General features: G+C 51.2%; 1 protein-coding gene across 5 annotated transcripts in view; it reads left to right on the forward strand.

The window, feature by feature from the left end:
• Positions 1-25,547, forward strand: part of RYR1 (ryanodine receptor 1) — a 125,687-nt gene that overhangs the window by 11,555 nt on the left and 88,585 nt on the right. For all 5 annotated transcript variants that reach the window (XM_060398056.1, XM_060398057.1, XM_027978246.3 and 2 more), the window contains exons 12-29: positions 2,229-2,350; positions 3,147-3,342; positions 7,146-7,281; positions 7,364-7,459; positions 7,544-7,662; positions 8,526-8,659; positions 9,143-9,384; positions 9,905-10,097; positions 11,049-11,265; positions 13,705-13,809; positions 14,001-14,104; positions 14,958-15,041; positions 15,999-16,306; positions 17,071-17,273; positions 18,219-18,393; positions 18,566-18,774; positions 22,932-23,326; positions 24,556-24,688. In XM_060398056.1, coding sequence (XP_060254039.1) covers positions 2,229-2,350; positions 3,147-3,342; positions 7,146-7,281; positions 7,364-7,459; positions 7,544-7,662; positions 8,526-8,659; positions 9,143-9,384; positions 9,905-10,097; positions 11,049-11,265; positions 13,705-13,809; positions 14,001-14,104; positions 14,958-15,041; positions 15,999-16,306; positions 17,071-17,273; positions 18,219-18,393; positions 18,566-18,774; positions 22,932-23,326; positions 24,556-24,688 — 3,171 coding nt within the window. The remainder of the gene's footprint in view (positions 1-2,228; positions 2,351-3,146; positions 3,343-7,145; positions 7,282-7,363; positions 7,460-7,543; positions 7,663-8,525; positions 8,660-9,142; positions 9,385-9,904; positions 10,098-11,048; positions 11,266-13,704; positions 13,810-14,000; positions 14,105-14,957; positions 15,042-15,998; positions 16,307-17,070; positions 17,274-18,218; positions 18,394-18,565; positions 18,775-22,931; positions 23,327-24,555; positions 24,689-25,547) is intronic.

Consider the following 25,547-nt stretch of genomic DNA (forward strand, 5'->3'; position numbering starts at 1 on the left):
ATATATTTGGTGGGAGGGAGGTTTGAGAGGGAGGGGAAATATGTATGCTTATGGCTGATTTTCATTGTTGTACAGCAGAAACCAATGCAGCGCTGTAAAGCAATTATCCTCCAATTAAAAATAAATTAAAAGAAGAATGAAAATAAAATGAAACATTTTGGAGGATTTTGTCAAATTATACCAGAAGCTAGAAAGATATGTCTTTTGGCATAAGTAATTCTGATGTTAGACATTTATTGTAAAGGAATCAATTGGATAATTGTACAAAGATTTGGGTATATTTATCAATGTAAATGTCCAGTTAAAAAAGAATATATATCTATGAAGAGAGAGAGAAATATAGACAGACGTGAAGACAGAAAAATAGAGAAAGATAGAGAGACAGAAATAAGAAAAGACAGAGATAGAAAGAAAAAGATGGACAGTAACAAAGTGAGAAGAATATTCAACCAAGTATTGAGTACCCCAGTTGTTCTGGATGTATGTATGGAAAAATAGGCAAGCTAGATTGACCTGCTCCCTGCCTTCCCCATGCTCAGACACTGACTAAACTGTCTAATGAAGTACATAGTTTTACAACCAAACAGTAGGAAAGCTATTAATACTTTTGATAGAGGGAACCACATGTGCAAAGGCCCTGAGGTTGGGATGAAGTTGGTCTGTTGCAGTCACAGAAAGGAGATCTAGTTTGGCTGGAGGAGAGTGAGTGAGGGGTGGATCATAGAGATGAGGGCAGAAAGGGGATGGGAACAGATTGTTAGGGCCTTGTGGGCTGTGGTGATGGAGGTTGCGGAGGGGGGGAGGAATCTTGACTTTTACCCTGTATGAGATGGAGCCACAAGAGAGTTCTGAACAGGACTGGAGGTGGCCTGACTAAGGTTCACAGGGTTCCTGAGCTGCTTGTGGGAACAGACTATGGGAGTGAGCAGAGCTGGAGGAGGGAGATGGGGCGGGAAGGGGCAGATGGGGGGTGACAGTGGATAACACAGGCGTTTCTGTGGAATGAGGAAAGGCAGAAGAGTCTGGTTGTATTTTGAGGGCAGAGCCAACTGGATTTTCTGCCAGACTGGATATCAGGGTCAAAGGGATAGGGATTAAGGATGAGGCCATTATTTTTGCCCTTTTTGTCCTGAGCAGCTGGAAGGAGGGAAGTGCCATTAAGCGAGTCAGGGACAGCCAAGTGTCAGCTCAGGAGGACAGGCCCCAGTGCCCAAACAGAGACATGCAATAGGCTTGCTAAGTGAATAAGTGGGAAGACGAGAGTGGCACCTGTTTGTAAAAAAAAGTGAGGCTTGAAGTTGGATACAAGAGCAGAGGATTTAGAGACAGGCCTGGGCCAGAGAAGGGAATGTGGGAGTGGTCGGCAAGTGGATGATATTTAAAGTTGCTGGACTGGGTGGGGTCCTGGGGAGGTCAGCTCAGGGGAAAGCCAGCTGCTGTGATGGACTCATCTCCCAGAAAGGTGTGCAGGCATTCTGTCTGGGACATGTTAGGTTTGGGGTGCACTAGGTCTTTCTGATGGGGGGGATGTTAATAAATAGGAGATACAAATGGAGAGGGTCTGGCCTGGACAAGATAGAGACAGAGAGGGAGAGAGTGAAAATCAAAGAGGGATCAAAAGAGAGAAAGAAAGATAGTTGCTTGGACTTACCTGGTGGTCCAGTGGTTAGGAATCCACCTGCAGATAGATGCAGGGGACATGGGTTGGATCCCTGGTCTGGGAAGATCCCATGTGCCTTGGGGCAACAAAATCCAGGCACCACAACTACTGAAGCCTGCACTCCTTGACTTTGTGCTCCACAACAAGAGAAGCCACCGGAGTGAGAAGCCCACACACTGCAATGAAGACCTCGCACAGCAAAAAATAATAAATATATAAATAAAATTAAAAAGAGAAAGAGGCAGAGAGAGAGATGGAGATAGAGACAGAGAGGGAGGGAGGGAGAAAGAGACAGTGTGGGATAGACATGAGAGAGACAAAGGTGGAGAGACGCAAACAAAGAGGACAGAGACAGAGGGTGGAAAAGAGGAGAAAGCTAGAGGAGAAAAAAGAGAGAGGGGTTGAGGATGAAAGACACAGAGGCAGATGGAGAGGGATGGTGGGGGACTGGCAGAGCTCTGGTTGAAGAAGCAGGCAGTCAGGGGGCTAGAGACTGGGTGGAGGTCTGGGGAGCATGGCCCTGAGTGACTGGGTCCCCTTCCTGACTTCTCTGTTCCACCACTGCCAGGCCATTCTGCACCAGGAAGGCCACATGGACGATGCACTGTCACTGACCCGCTGTCAGCACGAGGAGTCTCAGGCTGCCCGCATGATCTACAGCACTGCCGGCCTTTACAACCACTTCATCAAGTGAGCCGCCAGCCTGCCCTGCCCTGGGGGGCCACGCCACACCCTGACCCCCATGCTTCTGGAGTTCTTGCGCCTGACCATTACATCTCTATCTCCGACATTCACATGTCTAACATAGATAAACTCCTGACCTCTATACACTTGGGGCTTCCTTGGTAGCTTAGCTGGTAAAGAATCTGCCTGCAATTAAGGAGACTCTGGTTCAATTCCTGAGTTGGGAAGATCCCCTGGAAAAGGGATAGGTTACCTACTCCAGTATTCTTGGGCTTCCCTGGTGGCTCAGATGGTAAAGAATCCACCTGCGATGCGGGAGACCTGGGTTTGATCCCTGGGTTGGGAAGATCCCCTGGAGAAGGAAGTGGCAACCCATTTCAGTATTCTTGCCTGGAGAACTCCATGGACAGAGGAACCTGGTGGACAGTCCATTGGGTGGCAGAGTCAGACGCGACTGAGCGACGGACCACAGCTATACACTTGACCCCTAATCTGTCCTCTACCAGTCATGACTTTGACATTCCATCCCTGATCATTACCTGGTTTCACACCCCTGACACCCAGACCCTCGACCCTAGACATCCCTTAGCCGTGACCTATGCTTGCATGATGTGTCCTACACAGACGCTTTGCCTTTGGCGACTGTGTGAGCTCAGGCCGATGCCTCTCTATCCCTGCGCCTCCGTCTCCCACTCTGTTAAACAGGTGTATCTGTGGGAGTCCTGCGGGGACTCGGGGTGGGAGGGGGCGGGACTTGCACAGTGTTCCAGGTCCCTTGCTGACCAGTGCGCGGTCCCCGCAGGGGCCTGGACAGCTTCAGCGGAAAGCCGAGGGGCTCGGGGTCCCCGGCGGGCACAGCGCTGCCTCTCGAGGGCGTCATCTTGAGCCTGCAGGACCTCATCGGCTACTTTGAGCCGCCCTCCGAGGAGCTACAGCACGAAGAGAAGCAGAGCAAGCTGCGCAGCCTGCGCAACCGCCAGAGCCTCTTCCAGGAGGAGGTGAGGCCACAGCCCGGGAGGGCGTAGTCTGTGGGCGCGGGGGCGGGGCCTGTGAGGGGGGCGGAGCCTGCCGGACCTGGAGAAGCGGTGGTCTGAGAGAAGCGAGGCAGGAGGAAGGACCTGTCCTGCGTGAACGGGGCGGGGCAGCGGGTCATCAGCGACACGCGAGGGGGCGGAGTCTTGAGTGTCCGGACTGAGCGGTGGGCGTGGTTTTGGTGAGGGGCGGGGCGTGTGGCAGAGCAGGGGCGGGGCCTGTGAAAGCACTTGGGACCGGAGCCTGGAGGCCGGGGGCAGGACTTGTTTCCTTTCGTGGGAGGACGCTGCGCGGTGAGGGTAAGCTCTGAGCCAAGACAAGCCCGTGGAGGCAAGGCCTGAGAAGTCAGAGGCTGAGCTGCTGGCCTCAGGGGGCGGTGTCTGCAGGGGCGGAGCCTGCGGAGTGAGAGGACAGAACCTGAGTAGGGCATGGTGGGGTGCAGGGCCAGAGAGGTTTTCGGGTATCAGGTGGGTGGTGTAAGGAGTGACTTCAGCTTGAGTCAGAGGCTGGGATTTTGTGTTTTACGAGGCTTGGTGGTCTCCACTCGGCGAGAGGTCTGAGTGGGAGGGGCCGAGATAGGTGGGAGGCTGGGGCTGGACAAAGGCCCAGGGTCTGATATTTCCACACAGTGATTGGGGAGCATTTTCATTTAGGGTCTTCCAGCTTGGGCCCCCTTCCTCTTCAGGGGCTCCCATTCTGATGAGGGCGGCAGACTTAGAAATGATAATACTAACAATAACAAAATTTATGACTTGGGATTAGTATATGCAAAGCATTTGGAACAGTACCAGCACATGGAAGATGCTATATTGACCATGGTTATTATTACCGAATTTAGCTACTGTATGTTATGGGTTTTGTATACCTGATATCATCCCCATAACCCCATGGGGGATTGTAATTCCCATATTGCAATGGGAATTACAACAGGACACTGAGTTGCAGAGAGATTAAATAACAACCATTTATTGAACAGATATACCAGAGGGATTATAGTTGTCAACAAAACAGAAAAATCCATGTCCTTGTGGAGCTGACATGGCGTAGAGGATACATGATCAATAAAATAGGATTATAGGGTATATTAGATGATGATAATAAACGCTAAGGAGAAAAACAAAGCAGGGCAACAGTAGAGAGTGCTGGGGTTGTTGCAATTTAAGGTAGAATGGTCAGGGACTTCCCTGGCAGTCCAGTGGTACTCCCAACACAGGGGATGCAGGTTCGATCCCTGGTCAGGGAACTAGATCACATTTGCCACAACTTAAGATCCCATTCCTGCAACTATGACCTGGCCAAAGACATGAATATTAAAAATAAATGAAATAGAATGGTCAGGGAGGATGACCTGAATGAAGATAGGCAGCTACACCTACACTTGAGGGAAGGGAGATAGAACAAGTACAGGGGCCATGAAGTGGGAGTGTGCTTGAGACTTTCCAGAATAATGAGGAGGCTGAATTGACCGAAGCTGGTGAGCTAGAGGAAGAGTGGGAGGGGATGAGCCCAGAGAAGTGACAGGGCCAGGCCATGGTGAGGACTTTTGCTTTGGGAGTCACAGAAGAGTTAGGTCTTTGAAAGTCACAACTGGCTAGGGGCTGAACCACTCTGTGTGACTCCAGCTGGTTGCGTTCTCTACCACGAGGCACTGCATCTCTTACCATGAGCCCAGGATGTAGATACAATAGTTGTCATAGCAGCCTTATTGTCTATTACTGCTTATGTAAGCCACAAATGTGGCTTATCCATACGATGGCTGTGGATGCCTCTCAGCAATGAAAACGAACAAATGACAACTGCATGAGACAATGCTCTTCATCTTTTTTAAACAAAATATTTATTTTTTTATTTGGCTGAGCTGGGTCTTTTTAGTTGTGGCATGCAGGATCTATAGTTTTGGCATCTGAACTCTTAGTTGCAGCATGTGGGATCTAGATCCCTGACCAGGGATGGAACCCGGGTCCCCAGCATTAGGAGCACAGAATCTTAGCCCCTAGACTACCAGGGAAGTCCCACAGTGCTCTTAATCTTAAAATCTAGTATTGAGCAAAAGAATCCATGTACAAAAGAATACTTACTGTATATATCAAGTTCAAAAACAGGCAAAATGCCACTAGACTGCTTACCAATGTACACATAGGTAGTAAACATAGAGAAGCAAGGAAGGAATTTCCATACAAGTCAGGATGACAGTAATCCCTGGCTGAGAGGGTTGTGTGATCAGGAGGGGCATCAGGTGACTTCCGGGTGGCTGGCAGTGCTCTCTTTTGAGGTTACACAAGTGTTCTTCATATTTGTTTGTTAAACCATAATCACTTAATCTTTTTTATTTGCAGATACTGTCTTTGCAAATATGCCTACTTGCTCAAATTCATTTGTAACCCTCACCCCCTCCTCCCACCAAATCAATACTTGCAGTGTATTTGTGGTCATTTGTGGACATGTACGTACAGAGAAGAAAAAGTTTAAGTCAGCTGATGCCATGTTTCCAGTTCAGGTTGAACAGTCTGCCTTTTAATTTCAGCTCTCACCTGTAAACAAGCGTCCTTTGCATATTGGTATATTGAGAGCCACACTTCATATTTTTGTGCTTTTTGTTAATTTTGTTGATTAAAATGGCCCCTCAGCACAGTGGCAAAGGGCTGTCTAGTATTTTCAAGTGCAAGATGGCTGTGATGTACCTTACTGAGAAAATACATGAATTACAATGTCATTGGTTATGATTTTAATGTTAATGAATCAACAGCATCTATTAAATTGGTGTCTTTAAACAGAAACACACATAAAACAAGAGTGTGTATTGATTGCTGGAAATGTTGTGCTCAGAGACTCAGAGATGCTCCCTGTGTTTCCTCTTTGAGCTGTGATTCTCAGGATTCACTAATTCAGTGCTCACGTCCACTATACAGAACTTAGCTACTGTGAAAATCAAGTATTGATTGTGCATTTTTATGTGCTTTTCTGTATATCTGTTATAATTCAAAATAAAAGAAGACAAAAGGTTAAAATGTTTAAAAGGAGAGAGAGAAGGCAACATCTCTCTGATGGTTAGTATGGAGAGTGAGCTGGGCCAAATGGGACCAGGAGTAGGGTGCTTGGAAGTGGAAAGGAAGAAAAAAAAAGTGCTGCTGGAAGGAGAAGCACAGATTCAGTCCTGATGTTAATAGGGATGTGTTATGTTGGGGACAGAGGCACAGCAGGACAGAGTCAGGTCTGGGGAGCCGAGGAGGAGAAGAGGGAGATAGGAGTGAAGGTGGACATGGAGCTGGTGGCTCTGATTTAACATTATTTATGCATTTAATTGGGCTTCCCTGATAGCACCGCTGGTAATGAATCCCCCTGCAATGCAGGAGATTCCAGTTCGATTCCTGGGTTGGGAAGATCTCCTGGAGGAGGGCATGGCGGCCCACTCCAGTATTCTTGCCTGGAGAATCCCCATGGACAGAGGAGCTTAGCGGGCTACAGTTCATGGGGGTCACAAAGAGTCGGACACAATTGAGCCACTAAGCACAGCACACATGTATTTATTTATTTATTTGGCTGTACCTTACGACGTCTTAGTTCCCTGACCAGGGATTGAACCCATGCCCTTGCAGTGGAAGTTTGGAGTCTTAACCACTGAACCACCAGAGAAGTCCCTGTGACTCTAGTTTAGATCTGAGAACACAGAGTCACTAGCTACTGAAGGAATGTGAATTAGCAATTCAAGAAAGGTAAGGAAGGGAGGGCCTGGGGTTCCTGTGATGACCCCCTATTTTCTCTATTCCAGGGGATGCTCTCCTTGGTCCTGAATTGCATTGACCGCCTAAATGTCTACACCACTGCTGCCCACTTCGCTGAATTTGCAGGGGAGGAGGCAGCCGAGTCCTGGAAAGAGATTGTGAACCTGCTCTATGAAATCCTGGGTAAGGGGCCCCAGTCTGGACTCCCCGTGGAGCACCCCAGGTTCCCAGGCCTATGGGATCTGACCCCTCTTTCCACCTTCAGCCTCTCTGATCCGTGGCAATCGTGCCAACTGTGCCCTCTTCTCTAACAACTTGGATTGGCTGGTCAGCAAGCTGGACCGGCTAGAGGCCTCCTCGGGTAGGAGAGCCCACAGGGCGGGGATGGGGACTGGGGGAGGGGAGGGCTGCATCCGTGTCGCCTCTCATGCTGGTCCCTGCGCAGGGATCCTGGAGGTGCTGTACTGTGTCCTGATTGAGAGTCCGGAAGTCCTGAACATCATCCAAGAGAACCACATCAAGTCCATCATCTCCCTCCTGGACAAGCATGGGAGGAACCACAAGGTTGGCCCCTCATCCCCTGAATTCTGAACCCTGACCTTTCCCTATGGCCCTCAAATTGCCCCCCTTCCCCAGTTTATCTCTTACCTGGACTCTCCTGCTATAAGCTTCCATCTCAATACCGAGTCTTCAACTTGTGGTTCTTAAATGAACTCTGCGCCACATCAGATGCTTCATTAGATCTTTGAAGCAGTTTATTCAGTTTCTGATTTTGTAGTCTTCAGTGGGAGCTGCACAGATACCCTCCATGTTGCCACAAGTGCTACTGGTTCCCATAGAATTATTTCTAACCACCTCAGATACTCGACTGCAATGCAGGAGATAAGGGTTTGATCCCTGGGTTGGGAAGATTCCCCTGGAGGAGGAAATGGCAACCCGCTTCAGTATTGCTGCCTGGGAAATTCCATGGATAGAGGAGCCAGCCATGGGGTCCCAAGAGTCGAAAACGACTTAGTGCCTAAACCACTAAACTACCACCACCCCTCACATGTTTACGTTATCCACCTGGGCCCTGAAGACAGTCCACTAATCTAAAAGCCTCATCTGGGCCCCTGCACTCTTCCCCTCACTGACCCTTTCACTCTTCCCCTGACCTCTCACCTGTTACTGCAGTCTCCCCTTCCTTACACTGCTGATGTCTTATCCCAACTCAAATGGTCCCTCACTTCTCACCTGACCTTTCCCTTTGACCCCGATCTCTCTCAGTGATTCCTGACCTCCCACTTACATCACCTCTTCTCAGTGCAAATCTCTATCTCCCATCCTGGCGCGTCATCCTTCTGGTATCCCATCCTGGGTCTCCCATAGACCCACCTCCCTCGCTTCTCAGGTGCCCTCACACCCTGACCTCTGACCTTGACCTCCAGGTGCTGGATGTGCTATGTTCCCTGTGTGTGTGCAATGGCGTGGCCGTGCGCTCCAACCAAGACCTCATCACTGAGAACTTGCTCCCTGGCCGCGAGCTTCTGCTGCAGACAAACCTCATCAACTATGTCACCAGGTCTGGCCCCAACTCCTGACTCCAGGGCTCAGAGCCTCTCAAGCCCCTCCCTGACTCCCGGGTGGGTGGGCCTTCCTCCACCCCCGACCCTGGGACTTGACACCGGTCCCCACTGCTGTCCCCAGGTCATCCTGACTTCTCCCACCTCTTGTGCTCTCTACCTGCTCCGTTTCTGCCTCTGTCTCTTCCTCTCTTTCTGTCTTCCTCTGTCTGTCTCTCTGTATTCCTCCTCCACCTCTTTGTGCTGGGCTCTCTTCCACCTCTCTCTTCTCTGTCCTTTGATGCCCTCCCTCTCTCTGCTTTCTCTCTCTGTGTGTCTCTCTCTATCTGTTGCTCTCTGTCTGCATGTCTCTGCTTTTCTATTTTTCTTGGGTATGGATCTCTTGGTCTTTCTCCCTTCCCTTCCCCCCCCCCCCCCCCCACCAGCCCGGGTCTCCTCTCCATCTCTCCTCACCCTCCTCTCCTGTTCTGTCTCTCCTGCAGCATCCGCCCCAACATCTTTGTGGGCCGAGCAGAGGGCACCACGCAGTACCTCAAATGGTACTTTGAGGTGATGGTGGACGAGGTGGTTCCATTCCTGACGGCTCAGGCCACCCACCTGAGGGTGGGCTGGGCCCTCACTGAGGGCTACAGCCCCTACCCCGGGGGCGGCGAGGGCTGGGGCGGCAACGGGGTCGGCGATGACCTCTATTCCTACGGCTTTGACGGGCTGCACCTCTGGACAGGTACCTGGACCCTTCTAGGGGACCCTCAACCCTGACCATTGACCCCAGGGTTTCTAAGGGTCTCACTGCACACCTTGGGGTTCTTGGGATCTTGACCCCCAAACAGGCTAACTTTGATCCCTTTACTCCTCATTTTCCAAGACCTTAACCCTAGAGCTTCCAGAATCTTGGCCCTCACCTGTTTCTTCATAAGCCCCAAAACTCTGATCCCAGAGGAAGTGTGATCTCTGACCTGAGAGATCCTAGAAAACTGCCCCGATTATTATGACCTCTGATCTTTGACTTCTGACCCCAATGATTCCAGAATCCTAACTCTAGGATAGCTTTAATCTCTGACTCCTACACCTCTCAGGAACCTAACCTCAGAGGAAACTTGACCTCTGCCCCTAATCTCTAAGAGCACTTGACCTTGGAGATCCTAAAACCCCACCGGATCCTCTAATGTCTACCCTTGTCTCCTGAGCCCACTGGTTCTGCTGGACCTCTGACCTCTGACTTCTTCCCGGTGATCCCGGTGCAGGACACGTGCCACGCCTGGTCACTTCCCCCGGGCAGCACCTCCTGGCCCCCGAGGACGTGGTCAGCTGCTGCCTGGACCTCAGTGTGCCATCCATCTCTTTCCGCATCAATGGCTGTCCCGTGCAGGGGGTCTTCGAGGCCTTCAACCTTGATGGGCTCTTCTTCCCTGTTGTCAGCTTTTCGGCTGGTGTCAAGTAAGGACTCATCCCTGCCCCCTTGCCAGTCTCCAGACCAGGGCCTGTCCTAAGACAGCTTCTGCAGGCATGCCATGGCCTGCTATGGGGCCAGAACCCAGTGGCCTACCCTCAGGACCGACGGGCCAGACCCCTGTGTGAGGGTCACAGTGATACTCTCCATGTTCTCCCAGTGACCTCCGCTTCTCCCCAATCTCCATGTCCCCAAATTTCACCATGACCTTCTAATGATTAATAAGTTTATCCCAGTGACCTCCCAAATGAAGCTCTGACCCTCCCAATTATTCTATGCCACTCCAATGACCTCCAAATGATTTCAAAATCTGAACGATGATCTTCTAGTGACCACAAAGCCTCCCAATGACCTTGGACTCTCCCAGTGACTCCATGTTCTTAACAACTCCTCAATGACCCCCGCTTCTCTCAGTGATATTCTAAGAGCTCCATAATCTCCCAGCTACCCCTCAATGACCACAGTTATTTCAAAGACTTCTCAGTAGCCCGGTGTTTTCCCAATGACCCCGAGCTCTGTGTGTGACTTCTCACAATTTCAGTGGTAATTGTGGTTTCTCAAGGTAACACCTTGAAAGTCTCAGTGACTTCTGGATGACCTTCTTCTTGGTCTCCCCCAAACCTTCTGGTATCTCTAAATGCTCTATTGACCCAGGACCTCCTCCAAAGGACCTTCCTGTGACTGTGGATTAACTCCTTAGTGACCTGGCCCCCACTTTAGTTTTGTTGACTTTCTAACAATTCCTATTGCCTTCTGACAGTTTCTTTGACCTTAGACTTTCCTGATTCCTAAAATCACCTCCATGACCCTATGACTGCCCGCTGACCTCAAGTCAACCCAGCACCTCCCACCAATTCCAGGATTGCTCCCTTCCCCTCCCTGAGTATAGACTCTGCTCGGTAAACTGCCCTCACTAGTGACCCCACTCTCCCATCTAGAGTGCGGTTCCTCCTTGGTGGCCGCCATGGAGAATTCAAGTTCCTCCCTCCTCCTGGCTACGCCCCTTGCCACGAGGCTGTGCTCCCACGAGAGCGACTCCATCTGGAACCCATCAAGGAGTATCGGCGGGAAGGGCCACGGGGGCCCCACCTGGTGGGCCCCAGCCGCTGCCTCTCACACAATGACTTTGTGCCCTGCCCTGTGGACACTGTCCAGGTACTGCCTGCTCTGTAAGGGTTTCCTGGAGTGGCAGACTCCCTTAGGAGTCAGTGGGGTGGGCACCTGAGCTGGAAGCTGGGGACCTTGTTGTTTGACAGATGGGGAAACTGAGGCAGGAGGAAGGCAAAGGAATCTCTCCAGGCAGAATCTCAGTTTCAGGGGGTCCTTACGGTAGCCCCCTAAAGAAAGGACTATTATTGGGACTTCCCTGGTGGCTAAGGCTCTGCGCTCCCAACACAGGGGGTCTGGGTTCGATCCCTGGTCAGAGAACTAGATCCCACATGCCGCAACTAAAGATCCTGCATGCCGTGATGAAGATAGAAGATCCTGCATGCTGCAACTAAGACCTGGTGCAGCCAAATAAATCAGTAAAAATAAATATGTAATAAAAGAAAGGACTATTGTTGCCCCAATGTACGTTGAGGAAAGTGAGGCCCAGAGAGGTCGAGCAGGTCATGCAAGTCACACAGCTGATTTGAACTCAGGTGTTCTGGTCCCAAAGCCTGTGATCATATCCAGCACGATTTGTGGAGCATCTTTTCTATTCCAGGCCTCCCCCATTCCTCTCATCCCAACCTGAGCTCCCCACCCTTCCCTCCAAGTGTGTTCCTCTAAGAGGGGATATAAGTCATGTTTAAGAGCCTGATCACGAGGGTCTGACTTTCAGCATGTCACTGTGGGCATGCGACTTCACTTCTCTGTGCCTTGGTTCCCTCACCTGCGAGGAAAAGGGGAGAATAAGAGAACGCACCTGTAGCGTGGTTGTGAAGTTTAGATGAATTAATGTATGTGAAGTGCTTAGCATGGTCCTAAGAAAATGTTAAGTCCTCAATTGAGTTATTGTCATTATGGGTAAAGTGAGTGAGTGAAAGTCACTCAGTCGTGTCCAGCTCTTTGTGACCCCATGCACTGTACAGCCCGTGGAGTTCTCCAGGCCAGTATGGAGTGGGCAGCCTTTCCCTTTTCCAGGGGATCTTCCCAACCCAGGGATTGAACCCAGGTCTCCCACATTGCAGACAAATTCTTTACCAGCTGAGCCACAAGGGAAGCCCAAGAATACCGGAGTGGGTAGCCTATCCCTTCTCCAGCGGATCTTCTCGACCCAGGAATTGAACCAGGGTCTCCTGCACTGCAGGTGATTCTTTACCAGCTGAGCCACCAGGGAAGCCCTGTCATTATGGGCAGTAGTAACGTTATGGCAGATCAACCTGCCATCCCCCTGTAGCCGGGCCTGGATGTCTCCCTTCCCCTCCCCCACCAGTCAGCCTCAAGAGCTGTCCACTTGGTCTCCTGGACATCCCCTCCCCACTCCTCCCCTCACAACCCAACCTGGTCCAACTATGTACCAGGTATTTATACAAACTACAGTTGATCCTTGGACAGTGCAGGGGGTTTAGGGGCCCAACCCCAGCACAGTTGAAAGCCCCAGTACTACTATTTCTGTCTTAGATACGAAAGAGCTGGTAAACGACACATTAAAGAGCAGGAAGCTGAAACAGTTGGGATAGGATGACCCAAACCCCTCTTCTTTTGATTCCACATATTGTGATCTCAATCAAACACCAACTTTTGCCTACCTTGAGTTAATTAGAGATCTGTAAAATGAAAACATGGGGCTTCCCAGATGATGCAGTGATAAAGAATCCTCCTGCCAATGCAGGAGACTCAAGGCACGGGTTCGATCCCTGGGTTGGGAAGATCTGCTGGAGTAGGAAATGGCAACCCACTCCAGTATTCTTGCCTGGAAAATGCCATGGACAGAGGAGCCTGGCAGGCTACAGTCCGTGGGGTTGCAAAGATTCAGACATGATTGAGCACACACACACACACAATGAAAATACAGGTACTATATTTACTGAAAAAAATCCATGCAGTTCAAGCCTGCATTGTTAGAGGGGCTACTGTATATAACATTTAGTAACTCATGTAGATGATTTCCCTGAACCCATATAAAGTAAGTATAGTGTTGGCCAAGAAGTCTGTTCGAGTTTTTTCATATGATCCTATGGAAAAATCAGAACGAACTTTCTGGCCAACCCAATGGTATGAGTTAACATTGTTCCAGTTTTCATTGTACAGAGAAGGAAAGAGACCCATCTGTTCACTCAGCAAACATCTCCAGAGCATCTCCTCTGGGCTGGCAGGGCTGGGGAAATGCTGGAGACAGACACAGCCTCAGCTCTGCCCTCACGGAGCTCCCAGTCCACAGTGGGAGACAGACTCATCCCCAGATAATTGCTTGATTCTGAGGATGTCAAGTCCTGAGCATCCATCCTGGAGGCAGGACGAGGGGATGGGGAGCAGGGCTTGGATGGCAGGAAGGGTCAAAAGAGCTCCCTGGTAAACTGTCCAGAGCTGGTGCGTGTTCTTCGGAAGACTATTTATGGCGCGGGGTGGAGGGAACTCAGGGACCTCACGGATGTCCCCTGCCCCCAGATTGTCCTTCCTCCCCATCTGGAGCGTATTCGGGAGAAGCTGGCTGAGAACATCCATGAACTCTGGGCACTGACTCGCATCGAGCAGGGCTGGACCTATGGCCCGGTGAGTGGACAGGGGAGAGAGGCTAAACTGGCTATGGAGGAGTGAGAACCGCTTGCTATTGGGGAGGGGCTGGGGGTTGGAGGGCTCCTTGGGTTTCAAGTGGCAGAACGAGGGGTAAGAGGTCAGAGGTCACAGTCTGGGAGTGTTGGGGAGGGAAGAGGAGCCAAGGAGTGACTCTGGGGTTTCTCCAGGTTCGGGATGACAATAAGAGACTGCACCCCTGCCTCGTGGATTTTCACAGCCTACCGGAGCCTGAGAGGAACTACAACCTGCAGATGTCGGGGGAGACGCTCAAGTGAGGAGGGGACTGGGGAACAGGGCCCTGGGCCTGGCCGCTGGGCAGAAGGGCACAGGGAAACAGGGAGAGTGAGACAGACTGAGAGAGAGAGAGAGAGATAAAAGAGCCACACAGGGAGTGGGAGGTGGGGACTGTGAAACTGACAGAGGGTGAGTAAGAGAGAGAGGCATAAAGAGAGAAGCTCAGGACTTCCCTGGTGGTTAAGAATCGCCTGCCAAGGTGGAGGACACGGGTTAAATCCCTGGTCCGGGAGGATTCCACATGCTGCAGGGCAAATACGCCTGTGTGCCACAACTACTGAGCCCACGCACTGCAGCTACGAAAGGCCGAGTGCCCTAGAGCCTGGGTTCTGCAACACGAGACACCACCGCCGTGAGGAGCCTGCACACTGCAACTAGAGAAGGGCCTGTGCAGCAGGGAAGACCCAGTGCTGCCCAAATGAATGACAAATGAATAAACAATTTAAAGACAAGCGTTTCTCTGCACTAGCTGTGTATACACTGGAAAACAAAATTTTTTTAATTACTATTATGTAAAATGGTTCCCTTGCTAAATAAAGATGCGCAGTAAGTGGAAGAAAGAGAAAGAGACAAGGAGAGAAGCAGAGAGGAAAAGAACACAATCAAAGAAATACAGAGACAGAGACACAGGGAGAGACAGGAGGCAGAGAGGCAGAGAGATGGGACAAACACCCAGAAAACCAGAGCAGGAGACAGGGAGGGAGCTGGTGACCCAGAGTTAGCGCTGACAGGGGCCAGGGGAGGAGGGGAGCCGGGCTGGGGGAGGGGAGGCTAGGGACAGGGTGGCCATGTGGGGTGACCCGCTCCCCTGGCCCCACCCCCTGCCCCAGGACTCTACTGGCGCTGGGCTGCCACGTGGGCATGGCGGACGAGAAGGCGGAGGACAACCTGAAGAAGACGAAGCTCCCCAAGACGTGAGTGTGGGTGACCTGGACCCCACCTGGGGAATAGAGTAGGGGGCTGGGGATCCCACGGTGAGGGCTGGAGTGATCAAGAGCTGGAATAGTGAGGCTGAGGTCAGAGACAAAGGGGCCATGGGTTGGGGTGGAGGTCGTAGGACCAGGGATCAGGGCTGTAGGGTCAGTGGTGAGCGTCCTAGGAGTTGAGAACGCAGAGTTAGGAGTTCCTGAGAGTGGGAGTGAGTCAGACTCAGGGTCAGAGTCTCCATGGAGTCGGGAAAATGAGAGAGCAGAAGTTGTGTCTCTGAGTTAGATATGCGGGGTCAATGGAAAGAGGTGAGAGATTGCTAGAGTTGTCAGTAAGGGATCCTGAAATGATAGATGAGAAGTCAGAGGTCCTGGGGATAGATGCCAAGGTTCAAAAGTCAAGGACTCCAGTTTGAAATGATAGGGTCCTGGAATCAGAGGTAAGAAGCCTCCAAGTCAGAGGTGAGAGATCAGAGCACCCCAGGACCAGAGATGAGGCTCCCAAGATCAAGATGAAAGGGTCACAGAGGCCAGAGGTCAGTGAAGTCAAAGCCCTTGCTAGGGTCACAGGATCCTGGGGTCTGAGGTCAGGTAAGTTTATTTGAGAACCTTGATGTCAGATGGGAGTTCCCTGGTGGTCCAGTGGCTAAGACTTCATGCCCCCAATGCAGGGGGCCTGGCTTTGACCCCTGATCAGGGAACTAGATCCCACATGTCACAACTGAGTTTGCCCACCACAACTAAAGATCCTGCATGCTACCCCATGCAGCCAAATAAATAAATGAATGCATTGAAAAAGAACACTGCTCTCAGAGATCAAAGGTCAAAAGTTTCAAAGATCATGGGATCCTAAGGACCAGGGTCAGAGGTCAGGGGTCCCGTGGCACAGAGCCCAGTATTGGAGGCGAGGTTCTCATCCCACTGGCTCCCCACTGCCACCCGCAGGTACATGATGAGCAACGGGTACAAGCCGGCGCCGCTGGACCTGAGCCACGTGAGGCTGACGCCCGCGCAGACCACGCTGGTGGACCGGCTGGCAGAGAACGGGCACAACGTGTGGGCCCGAGACCGAGTGGCCCAGGGCTGGAGCTACAGTGCCGTGCAGGACATCCCTGCCCGCCGGAACCCTCGCCTCGTGCCCTACCGCCTGCTGGATGAGGCCACCAAGCGCAGCAACCGCGACAGCCTCTGCCAGGCTGTGCGCACCCTGCTGGGCTACGGCTACAACATCGAGCCACCCGACCAGGAGCCCAGTGAGTGCTGACCGCAGGCCCCTGACCTCTCCCCTGGACTCCAGTCTCTGACCCAACTCAGCCCCTCAGTGGGCTACCTCTGTAACACTGACACCTTCCCAACCATGACACTCTGTCCCTGAGCCTGAACCCAATCTTGACCACTGACCTCGACTCAAGCTCTGCCTTGGCTATGGCTGCAGCACTGAGCAGCCAGCCCAGGAACCCAGTGAACTCTGACCCTGACCCCTGACTCCAGTTCCTGACCCCCAGCTCTGACCCCTGACCCCTAACCTCTGGACTATGTCTACAATGTGGAGCCACCCAACCAAGCACTCAGAGAGCCTCTAAGCACTACTCCTAACTTGACCACTGACCTATCACTGACCCCTGACCCCAGCCTCAACCCCTGCCCCCAACTCCAATTTCTGTCCCCCTCCCTGACCCTGATTCTGACTCCCTCTCCCTGATCCTGCTTTCAGCCCTTGTTTCTTAACATCGACCTTAATCTTGACCCTTCACCGCAGACCACGACCGTGACCGACCCAACTTTCTCCCTCCATGTCTCTATTCCTAGTTCCTCTCTGAAACTCTTGACTGCTAGAGGGACAGAGGAGAAGTCTCAGTAGGTCCCTCCTACTTCTCTGTGACTGCTCTGAGAGTCCCCAGTTCTTCTTCTCTAACACCAAAAGCTGTCCCTTTCCCCTCAGCCCCCCAAGACCCTTACCTCTCCTGATCTCCCCCACCAACCCAGCCTCTCTTACTCTGCCTGGCCCCACGTGCAGGTCAGGTGGAGAGCCAGTCTCGCTGGGACCGGGTGCGCATCTTCCGGGCAGAGAAATCCTATGTGGTGCAGAGTGGCCGCTGGTACTTCGAGTTCGAGGCGGTCACCACCGGCGAGATGCGAGTGGGCTGGGCAAGGCCCGAGCTGCGCCCAGACGTGGAGCTGGGAGCGGATGACCTGTCCTATGTCTTCAACGGGCACCGCGTGGGTAGCTCCCTGGCTTCGCTCTGCCAGGCTCTGTGATCCTTCCAACACTCCTGCAGTCTAGCCCTGCCTCTCTGTCTGTGTCTCACTCTGTCCGCCCATCCCTGAATCTACCTTCCCATTCATCCCTCCATCCTCCCCCCCACCTCTGTCCGTGCATATATCCGTCCACATCCATCTCTCTGTCTAACCATCAGTCATTTCATCCATCCATCTCCTCGTCTGTCCAAAGAATCACTTAGGCATCCACGTTTCCATCTATTCAGGTAGTTGTCAGTTCAGCCATTCACCTTTTTTAACTAATTTGTGATTCCATTTGTTCATTCATCTATCTAATAATTTAATGTTTCATTTATCCATTCATCTATCCAATAATCTAATGCATACAGACGTCATCTATTTATCCACCACCCACACAGACCTATGTGTCTGTCTGTACTTTCTTCCTTCCCTCCGTCAACCCAGGTAGACTCTCAGCTCTCATTTCATTCTTCCATCCAGCCATACGCCTGCTTCCCATCCATCTATCCATCTCATTATTCATGTATCTGTTCTGGGGCATATGGGTATAGATGCGTACATATGGGGGACATTGATAGTTTTTCCTTTCCATTCCTCTACTTTCTGCTTCCCCCAACCCTCCAAGACCACCTGGGTGGTCTTTACAGTCCCAGTCATGAAAACAACAGAGAACCCAGGCAAAAGGGATGAGACAGAGAGATGGCTGGGAAGGGAAAGCATGAACGCCTGACCCTTACCTTCCAAGGACCATGGATGCAAATGTGGGGAAAGAAGGGGGATGCTGTGGGGCTGACTCTTCCTCTGTCCCCCACGCACTGGACCTGATGCCTTGCATGTGTGTCTTGACATGTCTCCCCTCGCTCCCGTATCTCTCCATTTCTCTGTATGTCTCTCACACCACGTCTCCCCCTCACCTCCTCACAGGGTCAGCGCTGGCACCTGGGCAGTGAACCGTTTGGGCGTCCCTGGCAGTCGGGAGACGTCGTGGGCTGCATGATCGACCTCACGGAGAACACCATCATCTTCACCCTCAACGGCGAGGTCCTTATGTCCGATTCCGGCTCAGAAACAGCCTTCCGCGATATCGAGATTGGGGATGGTGAGGGCCGGCCTCAGGGCCCCTCTCTGGTTTTCTTCCATCCCACCTGACCCTACACCGCCCCCTCCAGCCCCCCGCTCTTCCATCCCCTCTTTCCACATGCATCCTCCCCATGGCTGCCCCTGCCTTGCCCACGTATCCTCACCCCTGCCCATCTATCCTCTCCCACCAGGCTTCCTGCCTGTGTGCAGCTTGGGACCTGGCCAGGTGGGTCACCTGAACCTGGGCCAGGACGTGAGCTCCCTGCGGTTCTTTGCCATCTGTGGCCTCCAGGAAGGTTTTGAGCCATTTGCCATCAACATGCAGCGGCCGGTCACTACCTGGTTCAGCAAAGGCCTTCCTCAATTTGAGGCCGTGCCTCCTGAGCACCCGCACTATGAGGTGAGGACCGACCCCACTCAACACCCTCAGATCTGCTCCCACACCTCATTCTTGCCACGGTTCTCTTCCCCAAGCTTCTCTTCATCTTCCATTAATATGTTAGACCACAGACCTTGTAGAAGTGAGTGTCAGGATGGTGGACTCCCAGGGCTGCCTTGCAGGTATCAGTTCAGTCGCTGTGTCATGCCAAACTCTTGGCGACCCCATGGACTGCAGTACGCCAGGCTTCCCTGTCCATCACCAACTTCTGGAGCTTGCTCAAACTCATGTACATCGAGGTGGTGATGCCATCCAACCATCTCATTCTCTGTCGGCCCCTTCTCCTCCTTCCTTCAACCTTTCCCAGTATCAGGGTCTTTTCCAATGAGTCAGTTCTTCACAGCAGGTGGCCAAAATATTGGAGTTTCAGCTTCAGCATCAGTCCTTCCAATAAATATTCAGGGCTGATCTCCTTTGGGATTGACTGGTTGGATCTCCTTGCAGTCCAGGGGACCCTCAAGAGTCTTCTCCAACACCACAGTTCAAAAACATCAATTCTTTGGTGCTCAGCTTTCTTTATACTCCAGTTCTCACATCCATACGTGATTACTGGCAAAACCATAGCTTTTACTAGACAGACATTTGTTGGCAAAGAAATGTCTTTGCTTTTCAGTATGCTGTCTAGGTTGGTCATAGCTTTTCTTCCAAGGAGCAAGTGTCTTTTAATTTAGGTAATTTTAATTGTAGGGTATAACCTTGGCAAAAACACACCTTTCTGAGCTCCAGGTAGCTAGCTTGCCTACAAAATGGGGGAAGGGAGGAAAGAGAAACTGAATTAGATGACCTCACTGGAAATTTTCAGCTCATATAACACTTTGATCCTACCAAGGGTTTCTGCTTGATGCTTAAGTCACTTCAGTCGTGTCCAACTCTTTGCGACCCTATGGACTGTAGCCCGTCAGGCTCCTCTGTCCTTGGGATTCTCCAGGCAAGAATACTGGAGTAGGTTGCCATGCCCTCCTCCAGGGGATCTTCCCAACCCAGGAATTGAACCCATGTCTCCTGTGGCTCCTGCATTGCAGGAGATTCTTTTACTGCTGACCCAACAAGGCTTAAAGAAATATAAATCCCTGGACACATTTCGGCACCTTCCTTACTAACTGTTATCTAGGGTGGTTTTTTGGGGGCGGTTACTTGTTTTGGGGGAGGGGCTGTGCTTAGTCTTTTTCGAGGCACATAAGCTTCTCTGACTGTGGCACTCAGGCTTAGTTACCCCATTGCATGTGGAATCTTAATTCCCTGACCAGGGAATTAAGGGACTGAATCCATGTCTCCTGCATTGGAATGTGGGTTCCTTACCACTGGACCACCAGGGAAGTCCCAGGGGTTACTTATTTTTTAGTAACTCTTCATTAATCTGAGTATCCTAATTTTTAGACCCTAATGCCTTTCTTTCTCAAGGTTAAACTCCGCATCATATTCTGACCATAAAAACTCCATATAGGCCAAAGTGATGGTCCTTTTCTCAACCTGGGAAGAACTTGAATTCCACATGGCTGAGCTTCAGCTGGTACTTTATAATCAGACAGGCCTTGAGTTGGCCTTTTCCCTGTTTTGTGACCTGGGGCATATGACTCTTCTTCTGATAATCAGTTTTCTCTTCCTAGGCATAGCCCTGATCTCCCTCTCATACACTCTCTCTCTTTTCTGAATTACTTAGATAAGTTGGAGACATCTTGCCTCTTTATCCCTAAATATTTCAATATGCATTTCTTCGGAACAAGCTATACTCTTACAGAGCAGCAGATATGAAAATAGGGAAATTTAACATCCATACATATTATTACCTAATTTATAATCCATATTCAAACTGTGTTCATTGTGGTAATAATGTCTCTTTTTATTTTTCTGGTCCAAAATCCAAGCCAGGGTTACACGTTACAGTTAGTTGTTATGTCTCTTTAATGTATATAGAATGCTTTGGAGTCTTTCATTGTCTTTTATGACCCTGGTGTTTTTGAAGGGTGCAGACCAGTTATTTTGCAGAATATACCTCAATTTGGGTAGGTCTCATGTCTCCTCGGGCTTCCCAGGTGGGAAAAAACCTGGGAGGATGGTGGAGTAGACGTGTGTGCTAAGTCACTCCAGTCGTGTCCAACTCTTCGTGACCCTAAGGACTGTAGCCCTCCAGGCTCCTCTGTCCATGGGGGTTCTCCAGGCAAGAATACTGGAGTGGGTTGCCATGTCCTCCTCCAGGAGATCTTCCCAATCCAGGAATCGAACCCCAGTCTCTTAGGTCTCCTGCATTGGTAGGCAGGTTCTTTACCACTAGCGCCCCCCCGGGAAGCCCAACAGGAACCTCCCAATACTTGCCACTGCCAGATGGTGTTCTCAACCCCAAGAACAGAACGTTAGACAGCAGTGAGAATGAATCAACTAACCCAGCCACGACCACACAGACGAATCTCACAGACATAATGTTGACTGAGAGAAGCCAGACACAAAAGAACACGTACTGTAGAACCCCATTCATAGGCACTTCAAAGATGATGGACGCTACTGCGGTATGCTAAGTCAGGAGGGCGTTACTGTGAGTGAATAATCAGACGTTTAGTTACTTAGCGTACAAATCACAGGAGGAAGATGGTCAGTAGACTCGTCAAGGAGCAGAGGCAAAACAGGGTTTATTTAAATTAATTAATTTATTTATTGGCTGTGTCGTGTGGCACGGGGGATCTTCGTTGAGGTGCGTGGGCTCCAGAGAGTTTGGGTTCTGTAGTTGCACGTGTGGGCTTAGTTGCCCTCAGGGCATGCGGGATTTTACTGAACTGGCCGCTCAAACCAGAAAGAATCCATCTGCAATCCAGGAAACAAGGGTTCGATCCTTGTATTGGGAAGATCCCTGGCAAAGGGACTGGCTACCCACTCTAGGAATCTTGCCTGAAGAACCCCATGAACAGAGGAGCCTGGTGGGCTACAGTCTATGGGGTTGCAAAGAGTCAGACATGACTAAGCATGCACACACACACACACACAGAGTTGGGATTTTAGTTCCCCAACCAGGGATCGAAACTGTGTCCCCTGCATTGCAAAAAGAATTAACCACTGGACTGCCAGGGAAGTCTCCAGACAGAGAAAGAGAGAAGGAGAGAGAGAAAGGAGAGAGAGGAGAGAAAACGATTCTGCAGACAGTTTGCAGTTTTGGGGTGAATTCATTGGCTGACAAGGAGCACAGAGGTCTGTCTTGGCAATTGGTCCTTGATTAGGTCAACTTGAGGTGAGGCATCAAAGAAAGGGCACTGCTCTAGTTGTTTATGGAGTCTCCAGAAAATCTGAGTCTGTCTTTTGGGTTCACAGGCCAGGCACCTGTCCCTCTCTCAGCTCCTGCCCCTTATTTAGGCCAGGTTGTTGCATTTTCCTCATCAAACTCCCTCACTATCTTTGAGAGACATTGACGAGGCTTCCAGGGGGACTGGTCGTGTGGTCCATTCCTCCATCTGAGTGTGGGAGACACAGGCGTGTCTCTCCAGAACCTCACAGTGTTGTGCACTTATGATGTGTGCATCTTCTGAGTGTTATATTTGCACAAACGACAAATTTAACAAAAATTCATCTGGGGAACCTTTAAAAAAAACTCTGACCCTTCTGGGCTGCTCTCCCCAAGAGGTCTCCATAAGAAAGCAGGAGGGTGGGGCCCATGTTCTGTTCACTGATGTGTTCCTAGCACTTGGAAAAGTGCCCGGCACACAGTAGGTGCTCAGTAAATATTTGTGGAGTGGATAGATAGATGGGTGGGTGGAACAGTGGATAGATGGTTGGATGGATGGAAGAATGAAAGAGTGGATGGATGAATGGATAGGTGGGTAGATAGAAGGGTGGATGGATGGATGGCCTAGGCTGGAGTGAATCCTGTGCACAGGCAGGTTTTGAAAGCTTCCTGAGTGATTCCAGTTTCTGACCAGGGCTGCTCATGTACAAAGGTGTCCAGACAGACAGAAGGTGAATGCACCCACAGCCAGGCTGTGCGTCCCATAGGAGCTCCTCCACCCAGAGGAGTGAGTCTCTGGCTGATTCTCACACGGTGCTCTAAGGCCGAATGGTGACTCTGTGTGTAATAAGGTTTAGGACCAATGGCCCAGCCCAACCTGCTGGCTCAGCGCTTCCTGCTCCCCCGACAGGTGACTCGTGTGGACGGCACCGTGGATACACCCCCCTGCCTGCGCCTGACCCACCGCACCTGGGGCTCCCAGAACAGTCTGGTGGAGATGCTGTTTCTCCGGCTGAGCCTTCCGGTCCAGTTCCACCAGCACTTCCGGTGCACTGCAGGGGCCACCCCACTGGCACCCCCTGGCCTGCAGCCTCCTGCAGAGGATGAGGCCCGGGCAGCGGAACCTGATCCCGACTATGAAAACCTGCGCCGCTCAGCTGGGCACTGGGCCGAGGCTGAGGGGAACAAAGAAGGAACTGCCAAGGAGGGGACACCCGGGGGTCCTGCCCAGGCTGGGGTGGAGGCCCAGCCTGCCAGGGCGGAGAATGAGAAGGATGCTACCACAGAGAAGAACAAGAAGAGAGGGTGAGTCAAGGGAGGGGCAGGGTGGGGTTTGGGGTCTGTCCTGGGACCCCTAAGTTAGGCAACTTCAATAACTTGAGAAATCCCACTGTATCCCAAAGTGGCCCCATATGTGCTAGGTGGACTCAGATTACGAAGGGATCCTATTATGTCTCAAGTGAAGGCTATTATTTCTCTGGGATACTCTAATTTCCTTGAGAATGTAAAATCGGGATGCCCCACTATATCTATGAAGAACTCCACTGTCCTTGGGGGTACCTATTGGGTCCCAAAGCTTTTCATCCAATGGACTTCATTATCTGTGAACACTAAAGGGGACCTCAGATTCTTGGTCAAGTTATCTATGCCCCCAAGGCATTCCAATGAACACCACTGGTCTTCTAAATTGGGGTCATTTCTGTGTCTCAAAGATACCCCCCCCAAAAAAAAACTAACTTTAAGGGAGACCCTCAAAGGGCATTAAACTTGGATTGAAACCAAATCTGCTTTTCCCCTATGGTGACAATGATTTTCAGTGGGATGTATTTCTGTGTCTCTTGAGGGGATGTGTGGAAATGATGGGAGATTTGGGGTTGTCACAGTTTTGAGGAGACATACTGCCTGCTGGGGGCTCCAGGGATCCCACATGCCTTCAGTGTATAAGACGGTGCCACAAGGAAGAGCTGTCCTTTCCTAAATGCCTTCAGCACCCACATGAGACATGCTGACTTGGGAGGACCACTGTACGCTTCCCAAGGCAACCTCCATGTTCCCAGAGGCACCTTTAAATCTGGGTAACCCGACATCCAAAAACACAGAGAGCCTCCAAGGTGGACACTCCTGACGCAATTGGGGTTTCAGCCCTCTAGAAGCGAGGCCTTGGGTATCAGAAATGGGGTGTAGTTAGGCTGGATGTGGGGCTTTCCTGGTGGCTCAGCGGTAAAGAATCCGCCTGCCAATGCCTGCCAATGTGGGAGGCGTGGGTTTGATCCCTGGGTGGGGAAGATCCCCTGGAGAAGGAAATGGCAGCCCACTCCAGTATTCTTGCCTGGGAAATCCCATGGACAGAGGAGCCTGGTGGGCTACAGTCCACGGGGTCACAAAGAGTCGGACACGACTGAGCACGCACACACGCACACACATACGTACGTACATATGTAGGATGAATGTGGAGGCGTGAACATTGTGACGGGAGGGCTGGGGGACGGGGCTGGAGAGTGAGCCTCATGACAGCCTCTCCTCTTCACCCCCAGGTTCTTGTTCAAGGCCAAGAAGGCCGCCATGATGACCCAGCCACCAGCCACGCCCACTCTGCCCCGACTCCCTCATGAGGTGGTGCCTGCTGACGACCGTGATGACCCCGAGATCATCCTCAATACCACCACGGTGCGAACCAAGGGCCCTCGGCAGACTTCCAAATGCCATGCCATAATCCCCAGCAATTGCCCTTATCTGGGGATACCCTAGTACCTACTGGAAACCACAAAATATAGTACACATCAATTTAAACCCGTTGAACCCCTAATTCCATATAGCTAAGGGCCTAAAAGTTGCAGGGAACACAATGAAGTCATGAGGCATGCTGACCTAACTCCCAGGGATCCCCAAATCCCAAGGATAAACCAACATAGACTCAGGACCCCAATATCTGCATTCACCCTTGTAAACTCACCGCCCCCAAATTTGACAGCTATTCTAGTGGCTCAGATGGTAAAGCGTCTGCCTACAATGTGGGAGACCCGGGTTCAATCCCTGGGTTGGGACGATCTCCTGGAGAAGGAAATGGCAACCCACTCCAGTATTCTTGCCTGGAAAAATCCCATGGATGGAGGAGCCTGTTAGGCTACAGTCCATGGGGTCTCAAAGAGTCAGACACGACTGAGCGACTTCACTTTCACTAGTATATTCCTGGGGGCCAGAATTCACAATAATCCCAGTGTAGTTTTCAGTTCAGTTCAGTTCAGTTCAGTCGCTCTGTCGTGTCCGACTCTTTGCGACCTCATGAATTGCAGCACGCCAGGCCTCCCTGTCCATCACCAACTCCTGGAGTTCACCCAAACCCAATGTAGTTTTGGGATTCCCCCGATCTGGAATATTTTCTGAGACAAATAGCCTAGTGGTGGGAGGGACCCAAATTTGAGGGTATCACAAAACTGTCTCAAAAGTTTCCCAGATCCAGAAATACATCAGTAGATACAGAAAGAGAGGGTCTCAAATGCAGTAATTTCTTGTCAAACCCCCAGAG

Source organism: Ovis aries, chromosome 14, assembly GCF_016772045.2.
Source record: "Ovis aries strain OAR_USU_Benz2616 breed Rambouillet chromosome 14, ARS-UI_Ramb_v3.0, whole genome shotgun sequence".
NCBI lineage: Eukaryota > Metazoa > Chordata > Mammalia > Artiodactyla > Bovidae > Ovis > Ovis aries.